This window comes from Leuresthes tenuis, unplaced genomic scaffold, assembly GCF_036924035.1.
Source record: "Leuresthes tenuis unplaced genomic scaffold, fLeuTen1.0.hap1 SCAF_7, whole genome shotgun sequence".
NCBI lineage: Eukaryota > Metazoa > Chordata > Actinopteri > Atheriniformes > Atherinopsidae > Leuresthes > Leuresthes tenuis.
Window position 1 is genome coordinate 4,264,240 of NW_027325361.1, and position 18,067 is coordinate 4,282,306.

General features: G+C 40.6%; 1 protein-coding gene across 1 annotated transcript in view; it reads right to left on the minus strand.

Moving 5' to 3' along the window:
* The window catches only part of ghrhrb (growth hormone releasing hormone receptor b), a 29,630-nt gene extending 11,772 nt beyond the window's left edge, over window positions 1–17,858 (minus strand). Inside the window, exons 1-2 of the mRNA XM_072388950.1 lie at window positions 17,750–17,858; window positions 3,673–3,780 (exon numbers count right to left, since the gene is read on the minus strand). Coding sequence (XP_072245051.1) covers window positions 3,673–3,780; window positions 17,750–17,858 — 217 coding nt within the window. The remainder of the gene's footprint in view (window positions 1–3,672; window positions 3,781–17,749) is intronic.
* Between the last annotated feature and the right edge of the window lie 209 nt (window positions 17,859–18,067).

The following is an 18,067-nucleotide window of genomic DNA, read 5'->3' on the forward strand; positions in this document are numbered from 1 at the left end:
TCGTGGGTGGATTTACCGATATCCAGCCGCATTAGCCTCAGTACAGCGTAGCATGTAGAGCCTACAGGCCTGCAGCCGCAGCAAATAGTTGGATGTGAATGGAGGTTTGAAGGCCGAGGCTCTGGGGAGGGCGCTAAAGCTCATATCGCCATGCTTAACAAGCAGTGCCAGCTCCCTACTCATGCTCCTGGCTCTTCGGTGAACTCTTTGATTTTCCAATTCATTATTTTCTCTGCATGCAGAGTCCCATTGGAAAGGTTGGATCCAGCTGCCTGTGGAGGAGGAAACCCAGTGGGGTCCAGGAACCCACTAACACAGAGTTATGAGGTCATCGAAAGCAACCTCCGCCTCCTGATCCCTCCACGCAAAGTGTTCGCTCAACTTTTACTCACAACCTGCTTTGTTTTTTTTTCTTTTCTTTTCTGCTTGTTCAAGTCTTTCTAACAATTACATTGAATCATTTCAGCACCCACATACTGCACTGTAAACGCTCTCTACTGGTATGCTTCTTCCAGGGAAAACTATTAAGCAATGCTAGCTGATGTGATGGAAACATCTGCATCTCGTCACACCTCACAGTGGGTCTACATGATGAGATTAACTGGATTATAGCTATAGTTGGGTTATGCTCCTTATCTGAGGGTAATTATTCTTGGATATATGGCGGTGAATGAATGGAATCACTGGTACAAAGCATGTCATACCCCGGTACGATAGGTGGCGCTGTCCCCATTTCAGCTATCGCTAATAGAGCCACTTCCTGTTGACGTCTTCACCACCAACAACAACAAACTCAGGCATTCAGAAAGATGGCGAACGCAGAGCGAGACGAAGCTGCGTCCCTCTCCATCTGTGATGAGCTGGTTATGGCACAGACGATGCACCACGGCGCATTCTGCATCGTGTTGTTTCTTTCTTTCTGACGGCGGCGACAACAACAGTAATATCGTCTCCTTCCACTTCCGGGTAACAATCCTGGGAAAAAATCTGGAGCATGCGCAGAACGCTCGATCCGATCCACTGTCGTCTCCAGGCACGTTCAGTGCACGTTTGGATCGAGTTATCTCAGGGTCTTAATCCGATCCGTTTTTTTTGTCAGATTAAGGTGTCAACATGAACTGAAGAACTCAGTTTTACTGTAATTTAGCCATTAATCCGATCCGATGGCTCTCATGTAACCCCACTGAGTGACTTTGGGTCATATTCTTTCATTAAAGATGAACAACTTGTTCAAAGTAAGCACATTTTACAGACCCTTCACTCTTGCATCCTTAATCCTGGTCATCTGCACACAATATTCACAGTAACATCAAATATCAAACACCAATAGAACTGATAAAAAGTAGAAGAAAAACTAGCAGCTATCACTTCAGAGCAAGATAAGCAAAGAAGAAAACACCCTTCAGACCTCATTAAAACTATCTCTGCATGTCACATCTTCAGCTTTAGGTCTAAATAAGTGAAAAGATTCCTTTTAAAGATATTTTACAGAAATCCTCTAATCTAAATCTACTTCTTCAACTATAGGAAACGACAAGATGTCATCCTTGCTCAAACTTTTGGAGAGAGTGTGGGTGATTTGATGTAAATCATGCTTCAATCATGTTGAGGTCCGGGCTCTGGGGAGGATTCATCCCTCCATAAGACCTGTTGCCACTGATTTTCAGTCCACTTCTTGTGTCATTTGGCATAGCTCAGCCTTTTCTCCCCGTTTCCCTTCCTTAAGAACGGCTTCTTGACAGCCACCCTTCCATGGAGCCCATTTCTGATGAGGCTTGGGCCAACAGTAGATGGATCAGCTGAAGGTCCAGATGCATCTCTCAGGTCCTGTGTCAGGTCTTTGCTGGATTTTTTCCTCTTTCTTAAGGACATCACTTTCAGATCCTGTTCATCTGCTGTAGATAGTTTTTCAGGCCTGACACTTCTTCTTTTGTCCTCCACTTGTCCAGTTTCCTCAAATGTTTTAAGGACACACTGCACACCATGCTGAGATATGCCAGGTTTTCAGCTAATAGCTCTTTGGGAATCACCTTGTTGCTGCAGAAATCCTATTTTCTGTCTGTCAAACTGTGTTTTCTTTGCTGTTTTTCATAGATGAAACTAACGAAATGGGAACAAATGATATGTCTTTGTGACAGGCTGCTAGTAACAAAGTGCCTAAAGATCCAATTTAAAATGGCTTCTTTGCTAAGTTGTCTGTTCTGTGTCGACACAACACTGGTTCATCCCTTGAGTTAGGAGCCTTTTTTCTGCCTGAATGATTCATAGGTCAGAGTTAAGTGGCTTAACAAAGAAACGCATTCCTCTGAAAATGGTCGGGTACAAGGACTGGACTGAAAATGAGTGAAAAAGCAGAAAATGTCCAAAAAAAACTTATACAAGTGGCTCAAGAGTTTTCCATATTACCATATATTGTTATAAGCTGCCTGGACGCTTGGTATTGTAAATGATTAAAGAATTGATAAATAGATTTTGTCCCCAGTTAACCGTTCAATAAATGGACACTCAAATATATCTATTTTCTATCTTCATGAATTCACTTCAGACACTAAAACATCGATGGGTTGTCCTGATGTGCGACAGCAGCCAGTAATGTATGTTCTATGTTTCCATGTTCATGCAACAGCCACCAAACTCAGTTTATTTGATTGTCTTCATGTGGCTGATCTGTAGCAGTGCACAAATCTCTGCTGCTTCACATTAGACAGATATGTGGTGCTAAAGTCATCTTGCACAGAAGAACAGCCAATGAGAGTCATAGCTGCTGATTCAAGCAGCTGTATGGACCTGGGACGGTGTTTGAAAAGATGTCAAAGAAAAAGTGAGGAAATATTCTGTCAATTCAACTACTGAAGGATTATATGGAGATTTAGTATGGATTATCTCTGGATTAACATTAATATAGATTAAATGTTTTCTCCTTTTTTTGAAACGTAGCATTTTGTATCTGTGTGGAAAGGTTTTGATGGCCTCCTCTTTCCCTACTCAGTGTCTCTCTTGGGTCTGTTTGTGACAGCTCACAGATTTGAGTTTTTTCTATCATCTCTTCTGCTTCTTTCTGTCATCTCCTTGATGCTAAATGAGAGACTTTGAATCTGGATGGTGCATTTTGTTTTTTTTAGACCAGACAGCTGGATGAGACGGGTCTGTGGGGGTCACGTAAACAGTTGGTCAGACATTCCTGATGTCCATAAAACACTAGCAACACTGGTTCTAAATCTAACATGGTTACTTTACAGGACTGAAAACCTAAAGATGGATGATCTGAGTGAAAATTGCACATATAAAACCCTTGTTTTACAAACACAAGTCAACGTGGCTTTTAAACGAAGCACTGACTGAACACATCAGGATCGAAAAAACGTAGAAGCACAAGCAAGAGGATAAAAAGAGGATCAGCATGACAGGATTATTAATCACTGCTCTGCACTGCCACATACAGCGCTGATGTGTGCAGTTCTGCAGCTCCCAAAATAAAAAGTGCTAAGGTGAACCACAGAGGTTCATTGCAGTCTATATCAGTTTTCTGACAGCAGAAAATCACGCAGTAAAAAGGTGGAACTCCAGTTAATTCTCATTTAGTCTGAGAGGCTGGGATCTGGTTTGACAGAAGGCTGTAAATGTCAGCTGTGACCTTCGTGTCGTAGCTGACTCATGAAGAAAGTGATTTACCTTGGTTGTTGGTGAACAGCTGGGAGACGTTGGCACAGGAGACGCTCACCACCTGTCCCTCCTCAGCACGATACCAGCACCGAATGTTGTCCCAAACTGTCGGGCAGCCTGAGACAGGAAGACAACATTTATCTCACGTTAGCAAGCAGGAACCCTAACCCTAACCCTAACCCAACTAACAGCTGCGCTGAGTTCACAGGACAGGAGTAACACCTGAAGGGATGGGGAGGATATACCGCTTCAAATGTGTGTCTGGAGCATTCGGCGGTTCGATTAGCATCAACAACAAAGGCACATTTTAATGTTACAGCATCTGTTAAAACAAAGCTGGAATCAAGGATTCAAGATCTTTGCAAATTTGAAGTAATAAGTAACCAGAAAATACTGATGAAACAGGAAGAAACAACTTTGCTTTGTCTTTATTGTAAAGATTTAGGAAAAGGAGCAGTACTGGAAGAAAAGACTGGTAGAACCAAACACTTGAGAGTGAAAGCTGCTTTTGTGCTTCATGATTTTAGGAGCATGATTTCATGCCAGTGCATGTGACTAGCACACCACTTCAGGCCCACTTTTGGGTGACATTTATATGCATTTAGAGCTTTTTACACGTCATTTTAAATTGCACTCCAAACGGTTAGAGGTCGGATAAACGTGTATTCAGGGTGAAATGAAACAAAACCAACAAAAGGATGTGATGGCAGGCTGTGGGGGATGATCTCTTTTCATGCTGTGACACAAAAAGGCATTGTGATGATGAATTATAAACAAATATTTGTTACTGTATTATTTATATGATATGCCTCTGTTACAACTAATGGGTCGACTCACAGATGAGAGCAAGCTTACATTTTTAAAGTGACATGAAAGACGATGAAGAGGAAACCGATCTTAAACCAAAGAACCACAAGGCAGATGGCTGAATCCCCCCCCCCCCCCCCACCGAACCCCAAAATTAGGAAATACTAAACAGACTGCTTTAGAGCCACTTCTAATGTTCACATAAAGTTAGAAAAAATTTAACTGTTGTGTTAATTTGACTAAAATGAATTTCTCAAAGTTGGATAAACACACTGCTAATGTGGTTGAAAGCCAAGTTTCTCCGGCTCTTACACACTCAGTCCAGTTGAGCGTATGAGAGCAGGAGCTCAGTCCAGATGCTCTGTGCACGCTCCACAGTTTCTGCTCCGGGCTCTGACCTGAAAGTAATAGCAGAAGCTGACTAAAGAGGAAGAATAACTGGGACAAAGGATCCCATCCAATCACATGGCCTACTTGAGCTGTAACTGTATCTGAACGTAGCTGTTTATGGTGTAAATTTGAAGTGATATTATGGTGCGAGGGGAGGCTGACCAGCAGCGTATTTGAGAATAAAGTGACTGTGCTGAGGCAACACGACCTGTAAACCGAATTCCACACTGATTAAAAACAGTTACAGATACATTGAGCTACATGTTAAACAACACCAAATAAGCTAATTCAACTTATTGATCTTCAAGCACTGCTCAGATGTTCCTCTATTCTTAAGGTGAAAAAAAGAAGCTGAATATGCCTGCTTTAGATCAAAGAAAGTTGCATTTAATCCTTCATTTTTATTCTCACGTTACTTTGACCTTGAACACAACTTGTTTTAGTTAATCACTTCAGAGGTACGGAAAGTTGTGTTTTTTTAAGGGGTTTCCCCAGCTCTGGGAGAGTGAAGGGGTGTTTGATTTTGTGACGTCCTCAGCCCTCCTCTCTGCCCACGCTTTGTCTCTGCTGCTCCCATCACATGGCTGACGAGCTCTCCCTGCAGCCTCCGCCGCTCCGAATGAAAGACACGTGTGTGTTTGTGTGTGTGATAAGAGAGAGCAGTAATGAGGCGCCCGTCTCTCTCCGCCACCACAACGCCTTGTACATCAAAGCTCCTCGGCCCCGTGTCAATTAAAACGGCCGCGTGGAGATACACGCCACCACTCATTCATAATAAAACACAGCTTCTGGCTACTGCTGCAGGTTCTCCTGCCAAAGCTGCGAGGAGGCAGACATCTCGCTGGATAAACGTGGCTTTGAACTCCCCTTTGATTTATTTTTTTTCTGCATCATGGTTATTGTTTTTACACTTGCACCAAACTGCAAGTGACATTTTCATTTTTCATCTGCTGTATTGATTGAAGATTGTTGTTTTGTTGTCAAATGCTTGAATGGCACTCAAGGTGATGAATGGCCACTACATGGGGTGACACAAATGAAGGCAGTGCTTTTGTTTGTATCCCTGAGTGAAGGAGACTCCGTAAATGGCAATGACGTTCCATCATTAGCTGCTAATTAAAGCAAAGCTAGTGACATTCTGGCAGGATGATACAACGGATGAATGGACTTGTGCTTCTCATCACATATTAATGGCTGTACTTTCTGTCCTGTTTACAGTGACTATGTTGAGCACAATGCCAGTTAATCTCAGCACCAGAGACAGCAATGGAGGATCAGTGGTCTGTTTGACAGGATGAGCATCATTCCGGTTAAACATGCATGAAAGTCTCATTGAGACACACCTCCAGAACCAGCGCTTTGGGATCCTATGTTGAGTTATTGTCAAAGGTTATGTTTTAAAGATCTGAAAAATACTCATTTTGAGGTTGCTGCACTATAACGCTGCCTTCTCAGCAGAGAGGGAGAAACGGTAAGCCTCCAGTGGAGGTTTACCCACATCACTGGCCTTCCGTATAGGATGGAAATCAGATTATAGTTGCTATTTGTACCGTGTTGCACACTGTAGATGTTTGTAATGCTGTGAAAAAGCTTTGAAACAAACCAATCAGGCTATATAGCTGCTTTTTAATTATTTTCTGCAAACGTATCAAACACATTAATTCTTATATAATAACGCTTTCAAGGGTGTAGACTTGAGGTGGTAAGACTATACTAAACAGCCAGCCTGACATGGACTCGTGCATATGTGGTGCCTGCACTGCCTCAGATGGATGGATAGTTATCAGAGTCCTCAGAGGGTTGTCAAGTAAGACGGCTGTTTCATACAAAGTTTATTTCTGTACCATTTATGATGTAAATTTCCAAAATACTTCCAAGTACAGTTTCTCAGATTATTTTCTGTTGTCACTGTTCTATAAGGGCTGCTTTACTTGCTAGTTTTCTCCAATTTTTATAGACACAGCAAACATATCACTCTCTTATTTTACTGAGAGGTCACCAGGGCAAGCATGAGGTCATCCTCTGCTGGATTACAAAGCAAACTATCTAAAGAATCCTTCTGTAAAGAATGTGAAGCCACGTCACGCTGCTTTGCATGCTGGGACTTAAGCGACAACTTGTAAGGAGATACTGTTACCTCTGCCTACTGCTATCATTTGCTGCTTAGTTTCTGTTTTTTTAAGGCAAATTTAGTGGAAAAGGGAAGATGGAGAAATGAAAGGGAGTCAATGTGCTAAATGCAAGATCTGCTCATCAATAAGCCAGTATAGACCCAAAATTTGATCCTCTGACGACCCTTTTTTAGTAGTATACTAACATATTCTATAGGGTCACGTGCAGTTGCGTGAAGCTTGAAACTCATTTGAAACTTTATTTTTCTACTTGCATGAAACCCAAATGTTTTGCATTTGGTTATGAGGACTCAAGATGAAGTGAAATGCGATTTATGGGGCAGATCCTACAGTTTTAGCACAGAAACACTGCCCTAAAATGAGAATACAAGGTCTGTGCACACTAAATTTGCCCTCAGAGCAAGTGAGAATAAATTATGGCATCTAAATAAACTGACTCAAGACGCCAACTTTGCATTCTCTATACATCCTGTGGTCTGAAGCATTTTCAGACTAGTATTTGAATCTGACTTTCACACATTGTTGATTTGGTTGCTTATAAGAAGGTGTTGAGATGTGAAGATAGCTTGTGGTTGGAATTATTGTACATGGTTAGGGTTAGGAAAATCTAAATGGTGAATGCTTAAATGTTTTAATATTCGTGGACAGTCATTATGTCAATGATAATATGTTTTGGACGAGGGAAAAAGTACCTTTTTTATGATTCATTGTGAAGCTGGGCTTAGAATATGTATATTTGAGGCAAATATATTGATTTATGATAGATTCAAAAGGAAAACAGTGCATCGATCGGGGGTGAATCTTACTAATGAGAAAAGTTAACATTATTTTGAAAGAAGAGATGTTTCGATCCAGCGGTTAGCAGTCATCAGTAGTTTTGCTCTTTCAGGCTCTTTTTATTTGCTTCACTTCATCTTAAGTCTGTTTTTTTAGTGTACACAAGAGGAAACGCACAGAACTGAGAAGGAGACCATCAGTTTAAAGTAATGCAGGTACACAACAGTCTGTCATTATTTCATGATATGAGGGTCAGTCAACTGAGAACATTTAAAAAATGTGTGTGGTGTTCCTATAAAGACCACCTCAGAAAAGAGTTCCCTGTTACCCGTCCAAGAAATAAACAATAAAACAACAACTAAGTTCAGTTAAAGTTAGGATTTTTTTTTTCACGTGTTAATATTAATTACCTGAATGAAATTAAAGTAAAGGTGAATTTACTTTAGATTGAACACCAAATCCCATGAGGCTGAAAAATGTACATATTTTATTGAGAATACAGGTTTATAACAAAAAGAAATCCCGAGGATGACCTCGCTTCAACAGAGGTGCACATCGCCGCTGGTTTGCAGCCGCCGTCTCATGTGACTTATTGGATTGTTTTCCTTGCAGTTAGCTGTGAAAGGTCAAACCCGGCTGCACAGTCTTCACTGCGACATTCGAGGATTCACCCCTTTGACATTTGTGTTACTGATAACAAACATCAGGAACAAGTTATGAAGAAAACTTTGTCATTCCTTTGACAAACATTATGAGCGGAGGAGAATTAAATTGATCAAATGTCAGCCTGAACGTACGGCCTTTATTTCCTCTTCACTGCCTTCACATCTCAGTTTATTCCTCCACTGGCTTTTCTTCTTGCAATTCACTTTTTCAGAATTCTCATGATTTAATAAAGCACACATACACTGCTGTAATATTGTTACAAATAATACAAGTGAGGCTCTCATGGGAGGTATACAGATAGCAGATAAAAGAGAAGCAGAGGAGGACAGACTTTCCAACAGAAAAGATACTGAGGTCTCTCATCTGTGCAGCCTAAATGTGGACATTGTGGAAAAGTTTAGGATGCTCAGAAGAAGCGGATATCTCAGCTATCCCCCACACTCTCATCTAATCTGCTCTACAAAGCCAAACTCTGCAATCCTCCACTGCACACAGTCTTCACACTGAACAGATTGAACACCTAAAGATGGGCATGAAGTCCAAATTTAGGCAGATGTTTACAGAGCAAAGTCTCTTAAAGTAGTTCCTGCAGCCAAACGAGTGAAGGCAGCTGTATTTTCTTCTGAGATTGGCTGTAGTATGTATACACTCAGTCTCATAGGAAAGTGTGAAACAGGCATGCAATTTAAATGATTGGACTGTATTTGTGTTGATTTTCATCTCTGGTTGCCAGAAATGTTTTTTTTCTGGCTGATTCAGATGACACAGGAAGACACAGGTCTGTATATTTGATATCAGAAGCATCGTACGAGTGTCTCTTGGAATGTGTGAATGAGAAACACATGTAAACCACCCTGTGGAACCTTGCCAAGACTAAAAACTTGCTATGAAAGTGTTTACGATTTACCAAATGACTTGGTGCCAAAAGGGGGAAAACACAAATTAAAGGGATTAAACTCTGAATAAATTATACATGTTTAATTATTTTTATCCAGGCACTGACTGTTGCACATTTAGCTGCAAACATTTAACATAATTGCAAATAACATTTTTGTTTCGTCCATCGTATGTCCAAAGGACTAATGTTTATTCTTTTGTGTTCTTAGACCAGTAATTTCTTCAGTAATACGTTCTTTCCAACTTTCCACCCCCGTATAATTAGTTGTGAAACGGCAGCTGTGGATGACCTGTGAATACTAAGAGGGCAGGACGGTCGAGGTCTGTAATGATCTGTGGAAATGCCAACAGTGGACCGTGACAGCCATGTGGAAACAGGCGATGACACACAACTCTGGCTGTAGCGCTCTGTGAGTCTAACTATGATTGTTTTTTAAATGAAAAACATTGTTAACCTCCTCTCTCAATTACTCCTGCATCTTTTCCCCTTGTCACTTATTTCCTACATTTCTTCTCTGATGGTGTTTCTTGTACTGGATGTGTGAAGGTAATTAACACAAATGATAAGAAATCTGTACTTTCTCCCTGCAGTGGAACGTTATTACTGGCTGTAGAAACAGAAATAGGCAAAAACTGAATGTGATGATTCCTGTTTCAGTGCCACATAGCAGTCGAATAATTATAATACAGTTTATTTTATAGCAAAATCTTTTCATGGGGCTTTTGCAGCAGTACCTTAAAATATTTCATCATTTCAAGGTGACTTTCAAGAGCTTTTGTTCACTTTTTCCACTTCTCTGTTTTCCCCATTTGATATTAAATTAAGGCTACATCCCAATCCTGCAGTTTTTTTTTTAGCCGCCCGCAGCAAAGTTCATACCGCCCGCTCCCGCGAGATTTGAGTTGTCCGGCGGGACCCAATCCCAATGCAGCCCTCTAGTGTGTAGCACCATCCTCCATCTCCTCCAACCTTCAAATGTGGACTTGTGTGACTATTTCACAAAATCCCGTGACACTGTGTGACTCTTTGCAGTAATTTTCCTTTTTCTGTAGCACGAAAAACCAGTCAAAATAGTTTCTGTGGACATGAATTAGTAGATCAAATTTCATTTCCTGTTTTGCCCGAACACTGGACTGAACTAAAGTCCAGCAGAAAAGAATATGAGGAAGCAACAGTTGTCGGCACATACGATTATGATCTCGATCCTGGATGTTCTGGATTTATTACAAGGTAATAAATTTCAGCTCGAGGCTCACAAAACATTTGACATCCTTTTATGCTGGTTTCTTATGCCAGATTTAGCTACTTTTCAGACTTCCTCTGCTATATTAAAGCTGGTGACTAATCCAGCAACTTTAAAGATAAACTGCCCAGGTATTTCATCTTAAACAGAGTTCTTCCCCCGTTGCAGGAGCACCCCTCCATACTTCTTCTCTAATCCATCAGCAGCAGCGCAGTGTTCTCCCTCTGGTGCATTAGGATGTCGACTGTGTGAGAAAATGTTGAGGACATCCTGTCACTTCTAACATTTTCTCAGAGTGATCATCACACATACAATGTCTAACTTATGTGGACGGTGATTTTTGTCAAATAAAGCTGTGGTTATATAATCAGGATTTTATCAGACCGTACAAACGGGCTTAAATTTAAATTCTTAGTTAATTGTGACCACAAGTTGACATGTAGTCCTAAAGAAGCTCTTTCCTGCCACAATTTCAAACTCTTTTTGTCTTCTGACAGCAGAAATTAATTAGACTGTGTGAATTAAAGCAGCTTTTTGGGGGGAATTTGGCTGTAATGAAGTACAGTAAATGTAACCACAGAGGATAGGAGTGAAGCAAACAGATGCAAAGGGCTGGCACAAATCCGAATACAAAGGTAATATAATGGCTCCCCTTCCATTTCATCAATTTTCAGTTCATTAATAAGAAAACAGGAAGAATATGGGGGAAACAATACTACAGAAACAGATTTTTTGGGGTGATAATCGAAAGAATCTCTGTTTTTTAAACAAATGCTTAAGATGTCTCTCGATGGTAAAAGTATAAATACTTGAAAAAGGAGAGGGACAGTAACGGTAAGCTTTTAAAATCTAACGTAGCGGTGTGGTCGAAATGAAGATGAGATTTTACTCAGGCGATCCATTTTTTTGCTCACTGATGTTGAGAAGATTGAGAAGATGCCATTTATGAATTTATGTGATCGGGTTAGGTCCTGCGAGGCCTTCAAAAGAGCTGTGGCTTCTTCTTGAGAGGCAGTTGAATTTGAGAATCGTCTGCATAGCAATGAAATGCGATTTCATATTTTTGGAAATAGGACCTAACACGAGGATATTAAGGGAAAAAGTTAGTGGATCAAGAATGGACGCTTGAGGGGTGCATGAGAGGAGAACTAATGATGAGAAAGCACCCAGCCAGACAGCTTCTATCTGTTAAATATGAATCAAACCACTCAAGGTCAGTTAATTTAATTCCCAGTAAAAAGAGAAGGATGCCGTGATCCACCATATCGACAGTTGTCCTACATTTGTGTCTTTGGTGCTTACGATATGCGGTTTCACCTTCTTAGAGGTCCAAAGAATGACTCAGAATAGTGACTGACTGCCGGGTTTATAACCTGCTGCTATGTGGGTGGAGTGGATGAGTTCCCATGTTTTTCTGCGTCCTTCGTGATATCAAAGGAATGTGGTTGGGGGAGCCAGTTAGATGTGGAGTGCCTGTACCGGTTACTCCAAGAAGATTAAAGTCCAGCCCAGTTCTGCTCTTTCCTTGTCATCCCAGCATGTATTCTCTTTGATTTACAGTTTGTTTTGCTTACAACACTTCACTCCTCATGCTCATATATTTGCGTCACTTCTGCTTCTCACTGAAACACTCCATGTTTATTTATGAGAAATATCCTGATATTATTATATCACTTTCAGGCTTTGTCATGGCCTGGGATCTGTTTTGGGACAGTGGCATTGTGCATGAACATTTTTCAGTATCATGTACAAGATGCACAACTTTACAAACTGTGAAACGTCTTGTTCACCTCAGAGCCACCGATACATTTTTCATTTGTGAAACATCAGGTCAAAGCTTCATGAAGCATTCATGTTCTTTTAGAAGTTGAGTAAAAGAGTGATCAGGTGGAAGAAATGACAGCAATCGTGGCGTCGCTACATTCAGGTGGGCTTCTGTGGGTCAGCACATGCATGCTGGCAGAATGGAAAACATGCAAGATGTCACCTTTTCTTAACTTTCAGGTACTGATGTTTGGTGCAAAATCTAGAAATGACATATAGTTGAGCTAAAGCAAAAAGTCTCTGCTTTGGCTCCCTGTTTCCACTTCCATCTGCTCTCCCATCTGACCCACATAACCTTAAAGCTTTTCCTCAGGACAGCTGAAACATGGATGAATATTCATGCGTCGAGCACTCATTAAAGGTGGCTTAAATGTGTGTCTCCATGTGTGTGAGCAGCTCACTAATGATGAGCCAGTTACTTTAAAGGTTGAATAGAAGGATCTGAGTGCTGCTTTTCATAATTTTACCCATTTTTGATGTGAATTAGTTTTCCCTCTTTATCATTCTTGTGCGTAACTGTGAGTGACTCAAAATCATGTAAATGTCTTCTTAATGCACTATAAGTAATGCTCAGCCTAGTTTAGAGCAGAGGATGCATTTGCATTCACATAGAAGATAATAGCTTTCCATCCTTAGCCCCTTCTTCAGCTGCTTGGCCACCAGCTGATGCACCATATGTCCTTATAGGATGTCTTACTTTGTGCCTGCAAATATATATATATAATAAATATTATATATATATATATATATATAAAAATATATATATATATATAAAATATTTATGATCACTGCCAGCAGAATAATTTCCACTGCATAAGGTACTGATTTGCAGCTTTGGTTGACCAATAAGTTGTTTAATTCAGCAAAGATCACTGGATGTTTGGAAAGCCATTATGTAAACCCTTCAAGTTCAACAGACAATAGTTGAGTTGAGTAATAGATTGATTGGTTAAGCCTCCAGGGAAACTTTGACTCAATCCTCTAATATTCTTTTTCACTACAGTTAAGCTGACTGGGAAAGTGAAACAGAGTCTCAGCTTGTTTCAATCACTCTGCTGTCCAGGCACAGATAAGCTCCATCCTCCCTCTTCCTGTTCTAATTGTCACATCTTTTCTTTGGATGAACACAGGAAAAGGTGGCAAATGATGCAATTAATTTTGAGCAACAGCAGCTGTCTCATCATGCAAGGTGAGGGGAGAAGAGAGAGCAGAGTTTACCCCACAGGAATGACCCAGTCGCATAACTCAAAACACTTCAAAACAGAGAGAATTCATATTTCAGGTGTAATCAACATGCTTTCAAATGAAAAATACAACACAGTTCCCCCAGACTGATGAGCTGTTCAAGTGTTTTGTTTTTCTGAGGCATTAAAGAAAGGACTTTGGAAGAATCTCCTGATTCAGTTGCCTCGCCTTCTATAGGAGAGGACAACATCAAACAGATCCAGGCGTGGCTGGCCAATCTGTCTCTTTAATCCACATATTTCCCCACAGGAGTAGTTGCATTGATTGTTAAGCTGCTCAGCCAATTGAGGGATAGTCATGGGATAATAAAAATAAACGGGAGTTTCCTTTGCTTTTGATTAAAGAATAACAATCATGAGGGAAGGCATCCAACAGGCCTGCTGTATGATGAGATCATTGGCACATTTATCTCATAGTCATGTATGGATGTACCACATAATTAAAGTAAAAGTTACAATTGTTGAAATGTACAAAAGTTTCAGCAAATTAATTGTAATTGATGGGCCGCTGTGGCTTGTTTATGATGGTACGGCGTATACGAAGCTTAATACTCAGCGTTGTATCTGTATATGTGACAGTCGGTATTTAAACAAAAGCATTCAAACAGGATGAAGGGTTTAGGCTTAATTTTATGTCACCAAACTATTACAAGCAATGTTCCAGCAGTGTAGAGGGAGGTGGGGTGGGCTGTACAGGAAGGACCCAGAACGGTACATAATCTATCCCCTTCCTGTTCTAATAAGGTAGTATAGAGACCAACAAGGCTTTCACCCATGAGACCAGGGTCTGTATCTGGTGCGGAGGGCATTATTCCTCCTCCAAGGCAAAACTTAGATGCATTAATAATTGCACAACTGTACAATAATGTAATCAGAATACATTAAAGTGAACTGGATTGACTGTAGTTGAGCCATGCTTCACCACAAGAGGTCCAAACACTATTTTTATGTAATAGAGGTTATGTTCCATCAATGTTTTTGTCTTTGTCAACACAACATTTCCAACCATCTAACAGTACTGTTGCAAACACGGTCTCGCCACAATGATCAAAGTCTCACAAAACATTATCTTTTGTTTCACGGCCCTGAAAATGAAGAGGAGGAAAACATTCTCGTTAGGAGGAAAGAGACATAGGCATTGATGCAAAATCCAGGACTGTTATCAAGGAAAGCGGGGAACTTAATTCTCTTTTATGCTTCCAATTAGTTTTGATTGGCTCTTTCCTTTCACTTGCACGCAAGGTATCATGACTTGCCGTATATTTAACAATCAATCTTCTAATGAATGGTACACTTCTTTTAAAGGTGAGACTATCAGTGGTTCGCTTCATAAGGAATGCAATAATCAATTCTGAGGTCAGTGATAATATGGGAGCTTCATGATGTTTTTTTCAGCTCTGGACATTTTTTGTCGAAGCTCAAGTAATCTTCATATGTGCTACCTGTCCTGGCTTTGATTAAAGCAAAAGAAACTAATTTAGTTTCATCAGTGCTGCAAATCTTGATGATCTCTTATCCTGAAAAATAATCATTTCATACTTTGAAATGGCTTAGATGTTACTCTTCACCTTAGTCTAATTCATTATGCATGCACCAATTCATTTCCACTTCTCTCTCTAGTGGCTGAACTGGCTGAAGCAGCTCATCCCAGACTCTGGCCAAATGCTAAGTTTTGCTACTCAATAGTAACATGTAGTATTGGATTTATTCAGCTGTTTGTGTAGGAACCAGGCACAGATTTTGTGGAAGAATAGCTAATCATAGAGAGTTGCCAGTGTTTAATAGATTCCTCTCTTATCCTGTATTTGTTCTTAAGCGTGCTCCATATAAAACCCTGCCTGTCTGAACCGATGCATTAAAGAGTGTCATTAGCAGCTCACAGGCAGACATGCTCAGCAATGGCACGACCGCTTCTAACATATAGAGTTTCCCTCTGGGAAATGTATAAAATTTGGGTCTTTAACATCAACCCAAGTAGGAGTATGATGGCGAAATGGGACCCTTCCGCCTATGGTTATCTTTAAAGAGACATGACATCTGAATTGAAGAGTTACTGTAAAATTCACTCAAACCAACGAACGTGTCGAGTTCAGTCGTTAATGGCTGTAATTTTACAGGGATGCGACTCAAGCTTCTGATGGCCCAAATGAGGGTGATGCCAAGAAGAAAGGCTGTACTGTTTCTTTTTTTCGCTTTTCCCAGTGACAGAAACTGACGTGGCTCAACAAATTTATGTGAATGATCTTTGGATTTAGAGACACAACGTAAGGGGAAATATCTGCTATTAAAACCTAATGGCTCAACAGTCAAGGGTTGCTTTTCAACGTCACAGCTAAAATATGTACTCGTGTTCAATAAAGATGACCAAAAATTCCTTTTGCAACTTGATGGAGCTTTTTCTGAGGAAGGTTTCCTCAGTCTAGATGAATTGATGAAGACTCACAGATACATTTGCTTATCAGAACAATCTGTGAATCAAATCATCTTTTGTGAAGATGCAAAAGTGTAATTTATACTGAAATGTTTCCATTCTATTCCACTTTTTCTACACCACTGGTTTTATGTATGTTTGTAGACATCCTTGGAATGACATGGCAAATGCAACCCAAAAAACCCATTTACTTTGACTATTATTCTATTGGAGACGGTGTGAACCCAGGATATTTTGTCTGAACGGCATAATTTGATTTGTTAAATGGATATTTATTACTTTAAAATCTTTTCAGAAGTAATGTCAAAAGGTGAGTGTCATCATGATTTATTGGAAAAGTGTCCATGAAAGGCTTGAGTAAGAAAATCATTAAAACCGTTAAGAAACAATGTTCCTCAAAGAAATACTGGCAGAGATTTGCATATTTCTCTCTCTGCAGTGCAGAATATCATTAAATCCTTCAAGGTATCTGGAGGAGTTTCAGTGTGTAAAGGACAAGGGAGTAAGCCTAAGCTGTGACCTCTGACCCCTCAGACGGCGCTGCATCAAGAACCGTCATTCATCACCAGCTGATAGAAGCACATGGATGAGGGGTTACTGTGGAAACCTTTGTCAAGCTCTACAATACAGAGTTCCATTCACAAGCTTTACTGTGCAGAAAAGAAGCCTGATGTTAACCTCGTCCAGAGGCGGCGTCCACTTCTCTGGGCTCGGAGGCATCTGGGATGGACCGTCACACGGTGGAAACGTGTGCTGTGGTCAGACCCTTGAGTATTCCAGATCTTTGTTGGAAGAAATGGAGCAAAGAGCAAAAGCAGCATCCAGCTTGCTGTCAGCAACCAGTCCCTGCAGCCAGGCTCTGTGATGGTATGGGGTTGGATCAGTGGGCAAAGCTCATTTCCACTTCTGATGGCAGCATTAATGCAAAAGTTCCCTGATATTTTACAGCAACATATGCTGCCTTCAAGACCACATCTTTTCCAGGTACGTCCATGCATGTTTACAAAGGCATGGCTGAGGAGGCAGAGGGTACGGGTACTGGACTGGCCTGCCTGCAGTCCTGATGATCGGTCCTCAGTGCAATGTTTGAAGCAAAAAATGTGATTATGATAACGCGTACTGTTGTACAACTTTAGATGTGTCAGCAGGAAGAGACAAGTGGGACAAAATAACACCTGAAACTCCTCATCACTTGGTTTCCTCAAGGCCAGAATATCCTTTAAGAGTTGTGAGAATGAATGGAAACATTACAAAGTGGTAAAAGATTTACTGATTAAACTTTTTTGGGGATGTGCTGCAGGTCTAAAAGGCAAAAATTAAGTCAACGAGAAAAATAAACCTGAAATGTTTTGGGTTTATACAGTCTGCAATGAATTTAGGCATCAATTAAGTTTATTTTTATTAGATTTATACGTTCCTTATATCATTAAAACATTATATATCGTGAAACTCTTACAAGCCCTTATCAGTTTCAGACTTGATCTGCCAATGCTGAGATACAGCATATATAGGAGAACCAACACTAATATACTTTTAGATCAGCCCTTGCAGTATCACAATAGACAGCTGAACCCTGTGAAGGACTGAAAGCTGTCCCCAAATGGAGTTGTTCCTCACCACAAAAGTGTCTGCCCAAGTCTTCGTTCCCACAATGCCATTAAAGTGCACACCGACCTGTCCCATCAGAGCGGTTGTCCTCCTCCTGCTTGAGTATCTGGTAGCATTCTTCCTGAGCCTTCATGTGTTGCACAACCAGGGCACAGTCTGGGTGGATGGCTTCCATCTGAGGAGCAGGCAGCAATCAAGTTACAATTAAAAACAAACACCACCACATAACCACACAACTTTTAACATCCAGCTGTTTTGGTCACACCACAGCTGAGCTGATATTTGTAACAAGCCAAAAAATGTTATTAGATCATGAAAAACTTCATGCAAATAAGAGTTTTTTCACAAAAAAGTCTGTTTGGAGAGATTTTAGCAGCTAAATCA